The sequence below is a fragment of the Dipodomys ordii genome, unplaced genomic scaffold, assembly GCF_000151885.1.
Source record: "Dipodomys ordii isolate 6190 unplaced genomic scaffold, Dord_2.0 Scaffold98, whole genome shotgun sequence".
Lineage (NCBI taxonomy): Eukaryota > Metazoa > Chordata > Mammalia > Rodentia > Heteromyidae > Dipodomys > Dipodomys ordii.
Genome location: NW_012267314.1, coordinates 3,631,089 through 3,649,537, shown reverse-complemented (window position 1 = coordinate 3,649,537; position 18,449 = coordinate 3,631,089). Strand labels below are relative to the sequence as shown.

Genomic DNA, 18,449 nt, shown 5'->3' with positions numbered 1-18,449 from the left:
ACTTGAACTTACTTTGTCTTTGACTTCTTCCTCAGCAAGTAGGCTATGATAATGTCTCTAAAACCTTGTCAGTGCAAGTGTATCTGCCACATTTAATTTACACTTTCATGTGTGAGATCTGGGAACTATCTCAGGCTGTGGTCTTTCTCTTCCATTCTGAGATTTGAAATGTCCACCCTGCAGGTTATATAAGGTCAATGAAATCATTTGGTACATGACTGGACAGACACATATGCTCACTGGTTCTTGCTCACTGGTGAACTTGCTCATCTGCCTATGTAGATAATTTGGTAAAGCCAGGAAGAATATTATGTATATCCAAATGGCCTTTGACACCAAAAACATTCCTCACCCCTAAGTGGAATACCAAACACACACAGCAGTGTTTTGGTTTGTTTTAGGTGTGCTGCGGCTCATCATCTTTGAATCTGGATAGATAGATAGATAGATAGATAGATAGATAGATAGATAGATAGATAGATAGATAGATAGATAGATAGATAGATATAGATAGATGTTTCTTAGAGGTACATGGAGTTTTTACCACATTCTCTTGAAGTAACTGGTTAACAGGACATACACGTCTACATTATATTATATAAGAAAGATTGTGGGTCCCTCACCAGACTGCAGAGTAGTTGATCCTGGAAGTTTATAAATGTATATAGATTTTGTGACTTTTATTATCATATTTCTTCTAAGATGTGGGGGAAGATGTACCATTTTTCAGAAACAGTACCTTTATTTATCCTGAGACTTGTAGACTGAATTTCCTTAGTTTTTACTCGGATTAATCAGCTTCCAACTAATCTTCCAATTAATTTGGCATAATCTTCCTTTCTTCCTTCTTTCCTTCTTTCCTTCCTTCCTTCCTTCCTTCCTTCCTTCCTTCCTTCCTTCCTTCCTTCCTTCCTTCCTTCCTCCCTCCCTCCTTCCCTCCCTCCCTCTCTCTTTCCCTCCTTCCCTCCCTCCCTTCTTTCCTCCTTCCCTTCCTTCTTCCCTTCATCTCTCTGTCTCTGTCTCTGTCTGTCTGTCTCTCTCTGGTGTGTTTTGTCAGAATTCAAACTCAGGGCCTTGCACATTCTAAAAAGAATTCTGTACCCACTGAGAGACATCCCCAGGCTTTGATACCATTTTAAAGAATCAGATCTGTGATGTCTGGTTCCTCATTCACCATCAGCTCGGCTGACGAGCAGCACCTTACTGTCAGGTGGGCACTACCACAGGGCCATTTCCTCCATCTACCCCAAGACAAGTGAGGAGCAATGGACAGCATGGAAGAGAAAATCTTTTCTCACTTACATTGGGGTGTTTGAAGACAGCATTCTGGAGACGATCAACATCATGAAAGGCTTTGGATAAAATAAAAACCAAGACGTGTTCTCTTTTCCCATTTATTTGAAACAAAGCATAATCTCTATAATCATGAAAAATGTTGTTTTGGAAGAGCAGTTTGCTGTCCAGAAAGGGGTTCACCTTTTTCATGAACAGAATAATATATAATAAATAATTAACAATAATTATATTAATAGTATAATAAATTATTATGGAGTATGTTTATATCCATGCAGACAAATGATAGATGATTATGTTTATCATGGGATAATGCATCTGCCAGCCGCTGATGGTTCTAGGAACTGAGTGGTAGGCCAATCCAGATGCAAAGTGCTTTCAATGTCTTCACCCCAAGCGGCCAGTCATTCTACTGGCATTTCACAGGAAGGAAGTGCTTTCAGAAATCCGAAATCACCAGCTGAAGGCCACAGAATTGCAAGCCAGGTCTACTTGACTTTTCAGTGTACGCTCTTCCAAGGCCTCCTCATTTGATTGGGCGGGGTGCCTGGAGGTACACCCTGCAGACAGTCAGCAGTCCCATGTTGGACGATGACAGTGAAATAGCATAGTCATTATGGCCAAGGATGGATGTGATGGTAGCTGTAAGAAAGAAAGCATTCATTTGTGGTTGGCAAGGTGAATATTGACTATGGTGGTAGTATGAGTGAATTTGACAGCTGCTCTGATGAGGCAGAGGAGAGCCGGATTACACCACGACGGTGATATGGGGCATTGTGACTCATGAGATTTCTAACCAAATGATCAGTTATTCATTACTATTTATTTTGGTGATATGCATGTAACTATTGATTTGTTTGCGTGCTTGTTCATTTGGTGGTACTGGGGTTTAAACTCATGACTTTCTGCCTGTTAGGTAGACACTCAACCATTTGTGTGATACTCCAACGCTTTCTTTTGTTAGTTATTTTTCATCTAGTATCTCACATTCATGCCCAAGTTCAGCCTCTAACTATGAACATTCTCCTCATGCCTCCCAGTATCTGGGACTGCAGAAATGCAACATTGCATCTGGCTTGTTGGTGGAGATAGGGTTCTCATGACCTTTGCTTGGGCTCGCCTGGAACTGTAGTTCTCTGTATCTCCACCTTCAGATTGGCTGGAATTATAGGAGTGTGCTATCACATTTGTTCTATTTTTCAAAAGAGCCTGTAGTGTATGATATGATTTGTTTAAATAGATGAAACTCACTCATTATAAGGGAATTTTCACTGTTTTTATATTTCTAGAAAAAGTTTCAGGTGTTATGGAATGAAAATGACCACTGTGGTAAGCCTTTCTATAATGGTGCTATGTATGTGTACCCTCACGCTTTGGTGTTTCCCAAATAAAATTCGGAGTGAAGGAAGATTCTAACCCACTATAGAGCCCATGGAATGACATGAAGTTACCATTTTCTGGAGGAAAAATTTCAGAAGGGAGACTGAAGACTACTTGGCATCTGAACCGTTCCTGGTTCTCATGATAGTATGTGTTCTGTGGCTTTCTCCAAGAAACTACAGTCAGACTCATGAGAACTTCAGTGATTTTTTTAAACTTTCTTCTTATCTTGCACTGAGTTGATAGCCTGGGAGGAAAAGATATGAATTACTCAAGTCTTCTTCCATTGAGTAATAAAGAAACAGAAAAAAATGCAAGAGGCAATTTCATAGCTGACATTTTGGAGATCATTGCGGTCATCTGACTGAGAACATGATTAATTCTTTTGAAGGTCAGGAAGCCAATAGTGTTGTTCTTTTTTTTTTTCCTCTCCCAGTGGATTTACTGAAGGATCAAACCACCTGGCTTCTAGTTTCACAGACTGTACGCTGTGGGGGAAATATTGCTATTTTATCTTCACAGAATTTCAGCTTCATTTTATATCTGAACAGTTTATATCCCGTGGAAGTTTTACATGTATTGACAGTAGTGCTTAATTTTTTTTGCCTATCTCTAATGAAGAGCTACTTTGATTTCTCTTTTTTTCCCAAGCTTTCTAGTTGAATTTAATATTCAAGTTCTATTAGTCATTTCCCCTAAGAGTCTCTGCACATTTTTCAACATCAATTCTAAGAGCCTGGCCACACCCAGTAAGAAAGGCTGAGGCCTGCAAAATCTTGTTGCATGCCAAGGCGAAATAAACTATCTGCACAGCACTTTCTCCCCAAGCTGAGTGGGGCATTGAGCTCTGGGTCTTGTGAGGATCAAGGAAGAGAGGGTGGATATTCTTTGAGCTCCTTTTAGAGAAGAACTAACGCAAACCATCTTGAAGGGGAAATGGCTACTGTGCAGTGGAGGAGAAGCAGCTGTCTTTACTTGGGGTGGTGATCACTTCTCCATCTCTGTGACATGCTACCAAAGACACATACCTGCAAAGGAGGAAGAATTTACTTTGTTTCATTGTTTCCGAAGTTTGGGCTCATAGCTGACTGGCTTCATCAGCTTGAATCTCAGATGAAATATACATAGAAAATGTGTGTGTGTGTGTGTGTGTGTGTGTGTGGCCTTTTGGTGGAAGAGTGTGGCAGAGACTACGGCTCACCTGAGGGTCCCCAGAAAAGAGAGAAAGATGAAGGATGTTGGGACACATTATAGTCCCCAAGAGTGGCATCCCAAAGATCCTCCCCTTCAACTAGGTCCTAAGTGCAACACCCAATAGCATCTGCTATTATGAACCGTTCAAACCACCACCCATGGATCCACTCACTGACATCAGAGTCCTCATCCGCATGATCCAGTCACTTCCAGAAGGCCCCTACTGCTAGCAACCAGGCCTTTATCACATGGCCGTGGCACATTCTAGATCCAAATCATGACCGTTGGTGGGAATACCATGCAGGATGAGCAGGTTGGATGCGCACCGTGTCTTTTTCTGTGAAAGAGAGCTATGTTAAAATCATCTGTTGCATCACCACTAATATGAGGCCAGGGGGGAGGTCTAGAGGCACCTCTGCCCATTTCCAGTGTATTTGCGCTCTGTGGACTCGATTCTTACACCTGCAGAGATAGAACAGGGAGAAAGGCCTAAAATGTTTTGTTTCCTAAAGTGGTGTTTTTGAGCTTCTGATTTAGGCTGACCTCAATTGGTGCATTGTAGGCATTGCCTCTTACCCCCTGATGAGGAGTTCACACGCAGTCCTGTCATCGCTGTCACTAAGGTGTGGGTCTTCAAGCAATGGAGGGATGTGTCATTGTGCCACCTGTGCAAATCTTGGTCACAAGTATCTCCAACTCATGTCCCAAAGCAATTACAGGGCTCCCTTCTTCATATTGATGAGACACTGACAAAGAATGGGATGTATTTTAAATAGCTATCAGAGTAGACCATGTGCAATTGCGAGTCGGAACATTCTTTGTGTTCTCAGGAAAATAAGGTTAAAAAAAAACCAGAACCACATATCTGCAAGTAGTTGGCTCACTATTCTTTTGTTCCTAGTTCATTGGCTGTGAACTGAAAATACTCGTGGGCATTTGGTCCATAACCAAAGTGTATTTAGGTAAGTATAATTTTATATGATCAGATGTACATAGGTATTGTATCTTTGTGTTCTTCTCCTAGGATATTTATTTAAATGAACTCCAGGAAATGGAGTTGCTGGGTTTTTTTGTTGCTGTTGTTGTTTTGTCTTCTTTTTGTCTTGTTTCATTTATCTGTCTATAGGAAGGTAAAGGGAGTGCAGAAATGGAGGGACAAAGGTGGACAAATGCAGCAGTGCACTCACTAACACTATGTTGAAAACAAACTACACAACTTGTGAGTGGGGATAGGAGGAAAAAAACTGGGAGAGAGTGAGGGAAAGTGACATTGTCCAAAAAGAAATGCACTCATTACTTAACGTGTGTAACTGTAACCCTTCTCTACATCACCTTTACAATAAGAATGTTAAAAAGAAGTCTATTTATCTCCTATGTGGGTAAAACAACATCAAGACCAATATTGAGAGAAAGGAGATTTCCCATCTCGTGACTGCCCATGGTCTTCCCATTCGTGGAGAAGGTTGATTGACAGTCTTCTCAGTATAGTCCCCACCAATCCTGTGCCAGGAGCACACAGAGGACACGGGACAGCTGACCTAAGGACTCTCATCTGCAGGGAACAGGCCCAGCTGGGACAGATAATGGAAAATTTTTGTTTGTGAGATCTACATCATTTCACAGAAAGGCTGAACAATCTTGCTAGCCGCTGACAGAAAATACTACTATCAGAATTTCCTGACACATTTATTTCACCGTACTTACAATAGTAAAAGTGGTTATTGGGAACTTATTTGCCTCCTAAAAGACCATTAAAACTGTCACAGCTAAAGAACAGTGAAAATTGAAAATGAGGATTAAGAGTATGATTCTGTGTAAACATAAAGTCACGGCCTTTCGGTTTCCCATAGTTGATTAGCGTACACGGCCACCCACAAGTTTTGGAATTGTGACACCCCACCCCCACCCCACCCCATCCCATCCTGTGTAATTTTGAAAGCCAATGGAGGACATCGAAAAAGCCAGTGAAAGTTTCATCACAGATGACACGATCATGTGATTATGGCTTTTTTGGTATACACAAACAATGAAATGTCTTCAGAAGAGAGAGGAAAAAAAAATAAACCTCACGGTGGAATGTTAACATTTCTGATAGTGCATTTCATTTACAGGATAATTTGCATACAATTTGCAGCCTTCATTCCAAAGTGAGAGATGAACTGTTGGGAGCTAACACTTCCCTGGGGACTTTCATTTCATAGTATGCTTCTTGGGATTGTGTTACCTATTAGACAGTGGAGCCTGCCTCTGTTTCTCCTGGAGCTGGGCCAGCTTTTGACCAACTGCCTGCTCCCTTGGCCTCCAGGCAGGTCTGAAACCGGATCATTGCTGGTCAGTCTTGGAGATCTTCTGAGGAACAGAGCTACTCACTTCCTCCCCGATGCAGATGCCGCTCTTGGGTCATGATTGGGATCTATGCTTTCCAAAGGCATGGTACGCACCAGCTCTGATCAGGGCAAGGCCATCCTGAGTCCTCAGAGATACGGTGGAAACGGGAGTGAATCTGAGCTCCAAAAATGCAGGATTTGATAGAACCATGCATTGTGCACCTGTAAGAGTACGCAGTCTTACAGATGCATGCATCATTAACTTGAATACTGTGTACCAGAGTGATACATAGAAAACACCTGGAAAGATGGTCCACATGAGCAATCATTAGGAGAATGCAAATTATACCATATCATCAGAGGGTGCTAGTGGCTCACGCCTGTAATCCTAGCTTCTCAGGAGGCTGAGAGGAGAGGATTGAAGTTCAAAGCCAACCTATGTAGAAAACTCTGAGACTGGGTTGGGAAGGTAGCTCAGCGGTAGAGCGCTTGCCTTGCATGCATGAGGCCCTAGGTTCGATTCCTCAGCACCACATAAGCAAAAAGAAAAAAGCCAGAAGTGGCGCTGTGGCGTAGAGTGCTAGCCTTGAGCTGAAGAGCTGAGGGACAGCGCCCAGGCCCAGAGTTCAGGCCCCACAACCGGACCCAAAAAAAAAAAAAAAAAAAGAAAACTCTGAGACTTTTATCTCCAGTTTACAGCCCAAAGGCCAGAAGTGAAGCCATGGATCAAGTGGTAGAGCAATATCCTTGAATAAAGAAAGGTAAAGGATGGTGCCTAAGTCCTGGGTTCAAGCCCCCAGTACCAGCGCGTGTGCGCACATGCACGCGTACATACACACACACACACACACACACACACAATCACAGCATCGGTGGATTATATCTGTATCTGGGTTAGAGTGTCTAAAATGTAAAAAATAGAAAGTGTTAGTAAAATTGTGTAGCAGCGTATGTGTTGGTCATAGGTATATAAAGTGACACAAGCACTTTTTCTTTTCTTAGTACAGCAACTCAAATTCAGGGTTTGGCACTTGTGCTCATAGGCTGTACTCCCTGGGCCATGCCTCCAGCTCCAGCACAAGCATGTTTGAAAACCATTATATCTATTATTATTTATACAGCACTGGACACATCAACTGCTCATAACAACTCATATGTCTAATAAAAGGATAAAAGTATTACGCTTTCTTGGGTATATTCGTATAATGGAATATTAGTCTGTAATAGAATCAACTCATCACATGTACAACAACACCAATTAGTCTTGATTTATGAAATCTGTCAAAAGAGTTACTTATCGAGGTTGTAAGTTAACGGTGGAAGTAGAAAAGGGAAGGAGACCTTGCATTATTCCAAAGGGAGACCTGATGTGGGTTGGGATGACCTGGTGATGAGCGAAGGCCATAGACTGAGAAAGGAATAAACTTACATTTCGACTTGAATTCACACAAGAAATAAATTGCTGATAGAAGTATAATGATATCAAGACAAAGAAGAGAGCAAAAAACTGATGTCAATAGTCTGCTATCCGTCTTTCCTTCCTTCGTTCATTCCTTCCTTCCTCCCTCCCTCTCCTTCCCTCCCTCCCTCCGTCCTTTCCTTCTTTCTTCCCTCCCTCCCTCCCTCTCTCCCTCCCTCCCTTCTCCCTCCCTCCTTCCTTCCTTCCTTCCCTCCCTCCCTCCTTCCTTCCTTCCTTCCCTCCCTCCCTCCTTCCTTCTTTCTTTCCTTTTCTTTCTCTCTTTCTTTTCCTTCCTTTCTTTCTGTAATTGTGCAAAGGAGTTATCATTCAACAAAGCAGTTTATGAATACAATGCACCCCTTTTATCATTCTTCCCTGTTCCTCTCAATTATACTTTTTCCCCCCAATTTTCTTAATTTTGTGGGATATGCATTGAATTTTTTGACTTCATTTTCAATAGCCATGCAGTGGGTCAGAAGATTTAAGGGGGAAGACAGAGAGAGAGAGAGAGTGAGAGAGAGAGAGAGAGTGAGAGAGAGAGAGAGGAGAGAGAGAGGACTGCATTTCTCCATGGAGAGAGAGAGAGAGAGGAGAGAGAGAGGACTGCATTTCTCCATGGAGAGAGAGAGAGAGAGGAGAGAGAGAGGACTGCATTTCTCCATGTTAAAGAACAGGGGACTGATTTGGGAAGCAGCATGCTTGGTGGACACTTGGTTTATTTAATGTCTCAGTTACTCTGGCATATCTTTATCTGTTGGATTTATTTATCAGTTGGATTTATTTAGTCACATGATCCTAAATTTATGAATGAATTAAGCTCAGAAGAGTCCTTATATTCCCATTTCTGACTTTAGCAGATAAACTCTCTGAGTATTTGTGAAATAGGAATATTACTTTCTATCTGTTCAGTTTATTATATTAATAAAGATGAAAATAATTGAATACGAAAACATTCACCATTGCTTGCAGCCCATGGTAAGAGGCTCAATAAACTCATCTTCTCACCATCTCCTTCCCCTCTCCCTTTCTCCTTTGTGTTTTTCTTCTTCCTTTCTCCCTACTCATCATCATCATCATCATCATCATCATCAAGCATGTACCATATTGTCAAGAGCTCTAAGCTGTCCAGACATTAGAAAGCAAGAGCACATTTGGGTGGATTTTACCAGTAGTAACCATTATTGATCTGACTCTTTCCCCAAGTGATGAATTTGCATGTACTATTTTATTAGTCTTTTTTTTTAAACTGGTTATAAAAAGAGCTATAGCTTTTTGTTTTTTTTAGTGATAAAGCAAAGAAAATACAAGTTTAGTGACTTTCACACGATTGTGCTCCACCTTCTCTTTGGTTTAAGGCTAAATTTCTAGCACTTCAATGTCTTCAACTAGGCAGAAATGATCATAGCAGACACCCAAGGCTAGCAGAAATGTCTGAAGAGAATTCACTAAGTATGACTCTTTAGAGAAAGCTAAGCAGGTTGTGTCAGTTGGTGGATTTCTGCAAATGTTGTGCTAAGGCACTAAGAAGCTTAAAGCGCATCGAAATGCATGAATACAGATAGATTTTAAAACACAGTTACTTGGCATGGCTGTAAAGTGGGCTTTTATTACACTCCGTGGTAGCTGATAGAAAATGGACCCTACTCGTTCCAATCTCGGCATGCCCTGATGGCGTCTGTGGTGAATAGCTTGTGCTGCACCTCAGCTCAGTTTTCCTTGTTGTATTGCAGGCTTTGGGGATTTGAACCTTCACGACCAGGTCCATCTTCTGGAGTGTGCCTGGCTAGAGATTCTGATGATCGGCCTAGTCTGGCGCTCCATGGAGCACCCAGGGAAGCTCCTGTTTGCTCCTAACTTGCTCTTGGACAGGTAAGTGCTCTGATGCAGCTTGCGAAAGCGCATCCTTTACTGTCGTTGGTTTACCCCCAAAGCTATTTTACTCTTTGGCCTGTGAACCATCTAAGAGTTGATTTAGGTATGCTTACTGATTCAGGTGAATTCCTTGGAGCCAGTTGTGCAAGGTTCACAGAACACTAATGTTAGCTGGTGCTAAACATCTCAGAGGAACTTGGATTATTTCTGATGCACACATGATGATAAGCTGTCCTTGTCTAACTCTGCCTTCCTCTACCATTACATAAAAAATGATGAATAACCTCCTTTTAATTAAAACCTTTTTTTTGGTGTACATGCATCCAAATCACAATTTTCCTCTCCAATTTTTTTCCATCAGTAAAATAAGGATATTTGACTAGAGAGTTCTGAAGGTCACTTTCAATTCTAGGAATTCATTTCAGTTTGCAAATGCATTACTTTCTTTAATATATCCTACTCGGGCTGTCTTGGAATGTTGAGTCCTACTGTTTTTCATTTGTCAGGCATTGCCTAGAGTAACAGAATTTAAGCCTGATTACTATCCTGTGCCAGTAGCTCTATGTGCCTCACAAATGTTCTCTCACTTAATCTCCTTGGCTTTCCTAGGAACCTTGTGGGCATGTTGCCAGAAAAGGAACCCCAGTCTTCCATTACGTAAGAAGGGAGAATGAGTGAGCAAGCGAGCGAGCAAGGTGGTAGTGAGCTGCGCTTTGAATCCAAGCTCTGTCTGGCTCTGACACAATGAATTTCCTGTTGTTTTGGATACTACTTCCTCCCACTCTCCAAGCCAGTGATGCTTTCTGTTCTCTTGCTGTAGCTTTCTCTTTCAGGGTACACCTTATCTTTGCAGGTTTCCCCCCAATTTGATAGGAAAGGACCACCTCTGCCTTGTTTCTTGCAAACTCTCCTCTGTGTCCTGAGGTCCAAGGTCAGCAGGTTTCTCCCAATGCATCTTTTCCCAGTTCTTTGCTTTGGAGAGCTATGCAACCTCTCCAGAGTCTACCTTGTCTGGGAGTGGGGGGAGGGGGGTAATTACAACTGTCAAGCTCCCGAGACCAGAGACACAGCAACATTTATTTAAGTATAAGAGAAATGTCAAGGTGCTGGTCACAGTTTTGTCATGTGTTAATTTAGCTTCTGAGTCACATAGAGGGTCCTGCTCCAGAAGCAATTGGCTTTCTACAGAATACCTTCCAAACTCACAGTTTTCTAAACTTACTGAGAATGGTCGCTAGACTTGTTCCCTAGAATTCATTCATCATGTATCCTGCCAAGTTTTAGAGAATTCCTTTCCTTCCTCCATTTTCCGTTCCCTTCTCTTCTCTTCCCTTCTTCATATTTTTCTTGTCTTATCATTTTCCATGTCTCCTCGGTTTCCTTTCCTTCTTTCTTTTCACTTAAGTCTTTGTTTATATATAACATTTTCCCTTTCTCCAGATTCTAACAGGCTATTGAAAACTGAACTGAGCCGCTCCTGGATTTCCATTCTTGTTCCCGTCTACTATCTTCATAGGTTTTTTACTTGCTGAGAACAGCTCTCAAATTACTGCATTTGGAAGAGGAAGTGCTTCTCACATTGCCTTACCCCAATCGGCCCCCATTGTTAACGAGACAGAGGCGTTGCCTGGAATTCCATAAGCCATCCATGTCTCCTTCCTTTCCACCTGCTTCCACTGTGGTTAACAATCTCTCCTACCTCTCACAGATAGAGGAGTGATTGAAAGTTCTCATCTTGATCCACTCTTACTTTCTCAATATCCAGAGCTGAGCTTTCTACTAACTGGAGACCTGGGTTGTTTTTTTGATCTCTGTACTATTGGTGTGCAGACTCTTTCTTTATTTGGGGGAGGCTGTCCTATGAGATGCTAGGAACACCTTTCCCCCAGTTATGCTACTCACCCGCATCTGCACACACTTCTAAACATCTCTGTGTGCGGCGAGCATGGCATTTCACCTTCCTCACCCAGCCTCTTCCTGCATGTTTCCTCCATGTCTTAATAACACTATCATCCCCTTGACCTTGGAGCTACGCAGATTCAATTAATGATGGATTCTCCTACTTCTTTTCTGAATGAATGGTGTTTTGACCCAGACTTTCTCCATTGTCTTCTGCCCTTGGGTTCCTCCCCCCACCTCCCCCTGCCCACTCCAGGCTGCTTTCTCTGCTTCTGTCCTTCCAGTCTCTTCCCCACAGTGCCACCCAAGGCAACGTCCGGGGTATGGATGAAACCACCAGGCTGCCTGGTGCTTCCCGGACTCCGCTCCCATTGACTCTGGGTTCTCTTGAAAATGCATCTTACTTTGGTAATGGTGAATCTCTTTTGCAACTCTTACAAATGTAATTAGCCTCAGCCCCCATGGGGAGAGTCTGAAAAGGGGTGTGGGGGAGCAAAGGGACCTTGTCTGCATTAAAGACATCTAGTGATGGAATGTGGCCTGCGAACTAGAAGTGAAAGTTCACATATTCCAGCTTTTGTGTGTTAATTTATTTAGACACGGGGCAGCCAGCGATGACCTTGAACTCAAAATCCTCCTGCGTCAACCCCTTGAGTACTGAGATTACAGATGTGAGCTACCATGTCTAGCCTCAGCGCTCCTTCCATTGTTCCAGAATGGTCTTTTATCCCCAGAATTGTTGGTCAGAAACTTCGCTGTTCTTTAAGGCTCATTTCAGATGCTAATTTCCCATAAAATCTCCCTCCAGACTCTCTTCTCCTCAGGAAGGAAGTGGCTTTTCCTTACCCAAGGATCTCACTGGGTTCAGGTTCCACTTCATTCTGGCAGATGTGAGCTATGATTGTATGTCTTTCTTGCCTGCCACCTCATAAACTTCTTGTGGTCTAGAACCAAGTATTAAGATTTGTCTTTGTGTTACCTCCAACATACAAAGTCTTCCATGATACCCAATAAACAGTTGTTCTTTGCTCTGGCCAAGGTCACTGAGGTGACAAGGGGAGGCGAGCCCTCAGCTCTGGGGGCCATGAATTGTGGCTGCTGCCAAGGTCCCTCATTCACTCGTTCATTGCTACTCATCAAATCCTGGCTAACTCTTTTTTAGACTGTAGAGATTAATACTCTTCTGTTTTGGAAGCATTTTTTTAAGTTTATAAATGCATTTGGCTTGGGCTTATGCTCCACAGACCTGTTATGTAACTTTTAAATTCCAAGTGAGGATAAGCAAGGGATTTTTATTTTTCCAGTAACTACACCCAGTATGATGTCAAATCCTGAAGATCGACTACATCTAAGAATACTCAGATACATGGAAATGATGGCTAAAGTGGATAAACAACTAGACCTGTGTATTTCAAAGTGAATAATATATTAATAGTAATAATAATAATAAAAGATGGCCTCGAATGTGAAAATTCTATGCTCTGAATGATTATATTAACAATGATTATATCACTATTAATATTAGTATTAAAATTAAAATGAAGAAGATGATTATTAAATTTTAATATCTTCTGTGCTGGAGGGTGCTTGTTTTGTGGACATTGATAGATAGATAAAAAGTGATCCATTTGTGACTATTAGCCCAGTGAAATTTTAGACATGTGGAAGGTGGCTTTCTGGGAAAGCTGGGATCGTGGTTTGGAGTTTGCTCTGCAGGCTCCCTGCCCTTAGCATGAAATTGAGTGCTCAGCTGATTAGCACAAGTCACCTTGGTCTCTCCATCACTCTCTCCCTCAACATTGTACATAAGAAGTCCTTTTGATAAACCTAGGATTTGAAGCTCAGTGGCTAGTTGGGAGCTCTTAGCATTACCATGATCATATTTTATTTTAGTTTTTTTAAAATTAGTTTTACTTATTAAGTTTTTGTTTATGTGGTACCAGGACCTCACACATGCTAGGCAAGCACCACTAAGCCACATTCCCAGTCCCTTATTTTAGGTTTTGAGAGATTACTCATGGAAGGCCAGCATGTCCACAGTTTTTCATTTGCATAGAAGAGGGGAGAAGAGAAGGCTTGAAGTCTCTCAGATAGCTTCCATGGACTTCCAATGCTGCCCCCAGTACAGGACATGGCCTGCTCTCCATTACACACATGTCTGTTTTCTTTTCAAATCTTGGCTCTTTCTTTCTTTCTTTCTTCCTTCCTTCCTTTCTTTCTTTCTTTCTTCCTTCTTTCCTTCCTTCCTTCCTTCCTTCCTTCCTTCCTTTCTTTCTTTTTGCCTTACAAGGTCATTATGGGCATAGATTACCCCCCAGCCCTCCCTCGACTTGCTCAAATGTTTGTACTAGCAAGTCTGGTTGGTGATTACTGGAATATAAAACCTCATGGGTTGCCATTTCACATTTGGGAGCATAGGATCTAGTTTCTATCAAGTGTCTATTAAAAAAAAAAGAAAAGAAAGAGTTATTGCTTGAGTTACTCCCTGATGACAACCCATGATATCTTGGTTCTGATAGCTCCAAACTTTCCTGGTAGTCATATGCTTGCAGGCTAATTTTATCCTTGCAGGCTCTTAGGCCATAAGGTCCAGTTCCCTTCTGGATGCCTTCAGCAGTGAAGGTAGTACCAATACTGCATACAGTACCGGGACAGGACATTATTATAAGGTATAAATAAAGAGCTCAGTAATTTTCTTAGGCTCTGTGTGTGTGTGTGTGTGTGTGTGTGTGTGTGTGTGCATGCACGTGTGTATGTGTGTTTTACTAAAGATAATAAGAATGCCTGTAGAAGTAATCAGGAAGTGGAGAGATTTCACTTTCCATTCTAACACCTAATCTTTGGTGTGTTCTGGCACTAGAAAACTCAAATATGCCCAAGGAGTCCACCAGGAAGGAGTCTGTCAGTTGGTCCCACTTGAGTGCTGCTTAATCTAGAAAAATACAGACTGAGAACAGGAGCAAACATGGTTACCAGGCCTCTTTTCCTGTAGGGTCTCTTGGTCTTTGCAGGAGTGAAGTTCACGATCTCTGGAAGGCAGAGACGGGATCTTAGTGAGAGCAGTGCAAATTGGCCTGTTCTGTGAGATGAGTTCTGAGGGATTGTTTGGCTGGCACTGTTTGTGCTAACAAATTCTGAGAAATATTTGTGGATTTCTCAGTGAGGCCAAAACACTCTCTTTTGGTCCCTGTTCACTCTCAAAGAAGAAAAAAATTTGAAGAAGGAGAAGGGGAAGAGGAAGAGGAAGAGGAAGAGGAAGAGGAAGAGGAAGAGGAAGAGGAAGAGGAAGAGGAAGAAGAAGAAGAAGAAGAAGAAGAAGAAGAAGAAGAAGAAGAAGAAGAAGAAGAAGAATTTTTCAAATGTTTGAAAAGCAGGGAATAACTCGTTGGGCAGAATTTTCTCTCTACCAAACCTCTGGCCAGAGAGTTGTTGATCCAGCTCTTTCCATGGCTTGTCCCATCAGGAGGCTGCCTGCAGGAATACTATTGAACAACAGAAAGTTCTTTTACTTCCAGGCAGGAATAGGAATAAATTCTCTTCCTTAAGAGAAAAACAGGTTGTTATACCAGAGAAAATATTTTGTCCCTTCTCCTCAAGAGCAGATTACTGTTTGCTGCTGCTAAACTCATTTTAAATGGGGAAAAAATTCATTTTCTAGAAACAAGACCATTCTCATTTTAAGTTGTTTATTATAAATATTTCAGGAAAATGCAAATGAAAATATGCAACCCCGCCACCCTACAATGCTTCCAGCAAGTTTTTAAAAAATTATTATTGGCTTTTCCCCTTATGTAAAACTCCATTAAAATTGTTGTGGTTTTTTTTTTTTTTAAACTTGGAAAACAAAAAATGTTCTGAAATAAGTTGAAGAACGTAATCTGGCCACATGCGTTTAAAGGGACCTCTTTTGATGTTCCTTTTTTAGAGCCTCCCTCTCCCCCCCCCCCAGCTAAGAGCAGTGCTTGAGGCCAAACCACCCATACATTGAGTCACCGTGGGGGAGGGGTGTGGCGAGCAATCCACCTAAAAGCAGTTCTGTGTGCGAAGAGTGCCAAGTATATTAGTAGCTTTGCCAGATTTCCTCCTCAGCTTTCTAGAAATGCTGGGATCCTGTGCACTTTGGTTTGCATTCCTCTGCTTTATTCATACCTGAGCTGGCCATTAAATTATATGTGAGTATATGTGTTAAGGAATCACGCGATACTCCAGAAAGATGTTTAAATATCACCTGCCAATTTTAAAGTAATTAGAAAGGAAAAAGCTCCACTCACAAAGGTTTACCTGTTTATAGAATGGGATGGAAAAATGAAAAGAGAGGCCAATCATCGTTGTCTTTCTTTAGCACATGTTGTCTACTCTGGGTTCGTTTTTTTTCTATCTCATTCAATGCATGAAAATATAGGTAGCAAAGAACCTCACTGGATCTGTCGAATGTTGTGACCTGAGTCCGTAATCACTCAACTGCTGGTAATAAATTATTACCAAATTCCTAAAAGTCTTTAGGATTGTTCCTTGACAAATTCTAGGACTATAAAACTGTGAATGAGGTAATTGGGGCCAAAGGAAAGAAAAAATAGCCAAGCTGATAACTAGTTGTGACTTCTGACTAAAATAATAAACAAAAATATTGTTGGGTGTCCGTGGCTCATGCCTGTGATCCTACCTACTCTAGAGGCTGAGATCTGAGGATCGTGTCTCGAAGCCATCGTGGGCAGGGAAGTGGGTGAGAATCTCGTCTGTAATTAACCATCAAAAAGTCAGAACTGGAGCTGTGGCCCAAGTGGTAGCGCATAAATCTTGTGCACAAAAGCTCAGGGACAGGGCCCAGGGACGGAAGTCAAGCCCTAGGATTGAAAAAATAAAAAGAATCAGATATTGATTTGAGTAAAACCCAATTTAATTACACACATGTAATGAGTCATTTAGCTGACATATTAAATATATACATATATATATATAATGATTTTAAGCACATGCACACATGCATGGTTGTATTTTAGGAAAATCCAATTTGATCAACAATCAATCATAAACATGCTTAAATGGTTTGTTTATAAAAGGTAGAAGACAAAAATATTCTAAACAAGATTTCTCCTTAAAACAAATACAATTATGGAATGTTATATTGTAAATCCTGGTAAGTTACACGCCTTGAAATCCTTAAGAGAATTAAGCCAGGAATCAGAAAGGATCCACTTAATATATAATTGTTCTGGGGGGAGGCGGAACCTAATTCCAACCACATAATTAATCCTGGGTAGGAGATTAGTTTGACTTTTCTTACATATTTACACACTGGTTTATTTTGGGTACTTATTTTTCTTAACAACTAAACATCAGCTGAATTGATTAAGGTATAATCCAAATAATTTTTTGACAATCTAATTAGAAAAATGCTATGATTTAAATCACCCACACTATGGGTATAATCAAGTAATTTCATTCCTATAACTGAGTTTATAAAAGGTCACTGCCTTTCTTTTTTGTTTTTTCTTGTTGGTTCTAGGACTTGAATTCAGGGCCTAAGTATTTTCCCTGAGCTTTTTTACTCTCAAGGCTAGTGCTCTACCACTTGAGCCACAGCGCCACTTCCAGTTCTATAGTGGTTAATTGGAGATAAAGAGTCTCCTGGCCTTTCCTGCTGGGGCTGGCTTTGAACTGCAATCATCAGATCTCAGCCTTCTGAGTAGCTAGGATTACAGGTGTGAGCCACCAGTGCCTAGCATGTCAGTAATTTTCTGTATTGACACCAGAAAGATTATTTTCCCCTATAGTATTAGGGGTTGGAGAAATCTATCGAGGGCTTAGGCATGCTGGGCAAGCACCTTCCCACTGAGCTACATCCCCAGTCATTTGTTTTTAAAGAGTGTGGTCAAAGCCCATCTAGAAGAGATGACCCCCTCCAAGTCTGTGGGTTGGACTCTCTTTCATGTAACTCAGTCAGAATGTATTAAGCATGAAGCATTGTGTGTGTCTGTGTGGCTCTGGAGGGTGCAAAAAAATGGGGGGGGGGAGAGACAGTTCTACCCTTGGGTGCTTTCTGTGCAGTGGTGGAGTAACATTAGGATGCAAATGAGTATAATCAAAACACGGTCTTGGTCACAGTCTAATATCACCCATACTTAGTTAACTTCCTTCATTGCTTTCTCATTGGGTTCTGAAAATCTCTGCTTTATGTTTGTATTGGTAAACTCATTCATTCTATTTCTTTGCAGATGACTTAGCCTAACTGTATGCACATGTATGTGTCCTGCCTAGAAGTATATTACAATACACAGAAGCACACAACCAACACACTGATGAATTCCACATGTTGGCCCTCTTGAGGCCAGCATGTGGGGGAGGATACTGGCTGGGGTTGCTCACGTAGGCGAGCACGGTTTACAGCACGGTTTACACGTCAGGGAAATGGGTATCATCCAACATAGTCGCCTGGCTTGGGTGTTTTTCTGTGACAGCAGCTCTTAATTTTATGAATGGATTGATATTGGGCTTCAAAATAAACAGTAGAGTTAGTATTTCCATTTCTTATTAGAGGCTGGAATTGTCTATTGTTAGTGTCCTGGTCGCATAATCCTTGTGTCTATAATTCAGTTCCAGGCTCTGCTCTGGTACTCCTGGCACCCCCCTGTGGAATCCTGTAATACAAAGAGTAAGGATGAGGGTTTTGTCTTTTTAATGCTTTTAGAGGTATTTAATAAGTCCTTTAAGATTCCTGTTAGTACTTTTCCCAGTATTTTCATTTTTATCAGATCGAAAAGAGACATAAAAGTACATTTGTGGTGTCTTCTTTGATTTTACACCACAGCAGAGAACCAAGTATGTGGTCATACTTATACTGCAAAATTGACATAAGTTCTAAATTCCCCATGAATTTATTATTGGAAGAGAAGAGGGAATAAGCCTGCTAAGATAAAGCAATCTTTCTTTCTTTCTCTCGCTTTCTTTTTCTTTTTCCTTCCTTCCTTCCTTCCTTCCCTCCCTCCCTCCCTCCCTCCCTCATTCCTCCCTCCCTCATTCCTTCC

The 18,449-nt window shown here is 41.5% G+C and overlaps 1 protein-coding gene across 2 annotated transcripts in view; it reads left to right on the top strand.

The window, feature by feature from the left end:
- The window catches only part of Esr1 (estrogen receptor 1), a 239,358-nt gene that overhangs the window by 166,857 nt on the left and 54,052 nt on the right, over positions 1-18,449 (top strand). For both annotated transcript variants that reach the window (XM_013027016.1, XM_013027017.1), the window contains exon 5: positions 9,384-9,522. In XM_013027016.1, the coding sequence (XP_012882470.1) occupies positions 9,384-9,522 (139 nt within the window). The remainder of the gene's footprint in view (positions 1-9,383; positions 9,523-18,449) is intronic.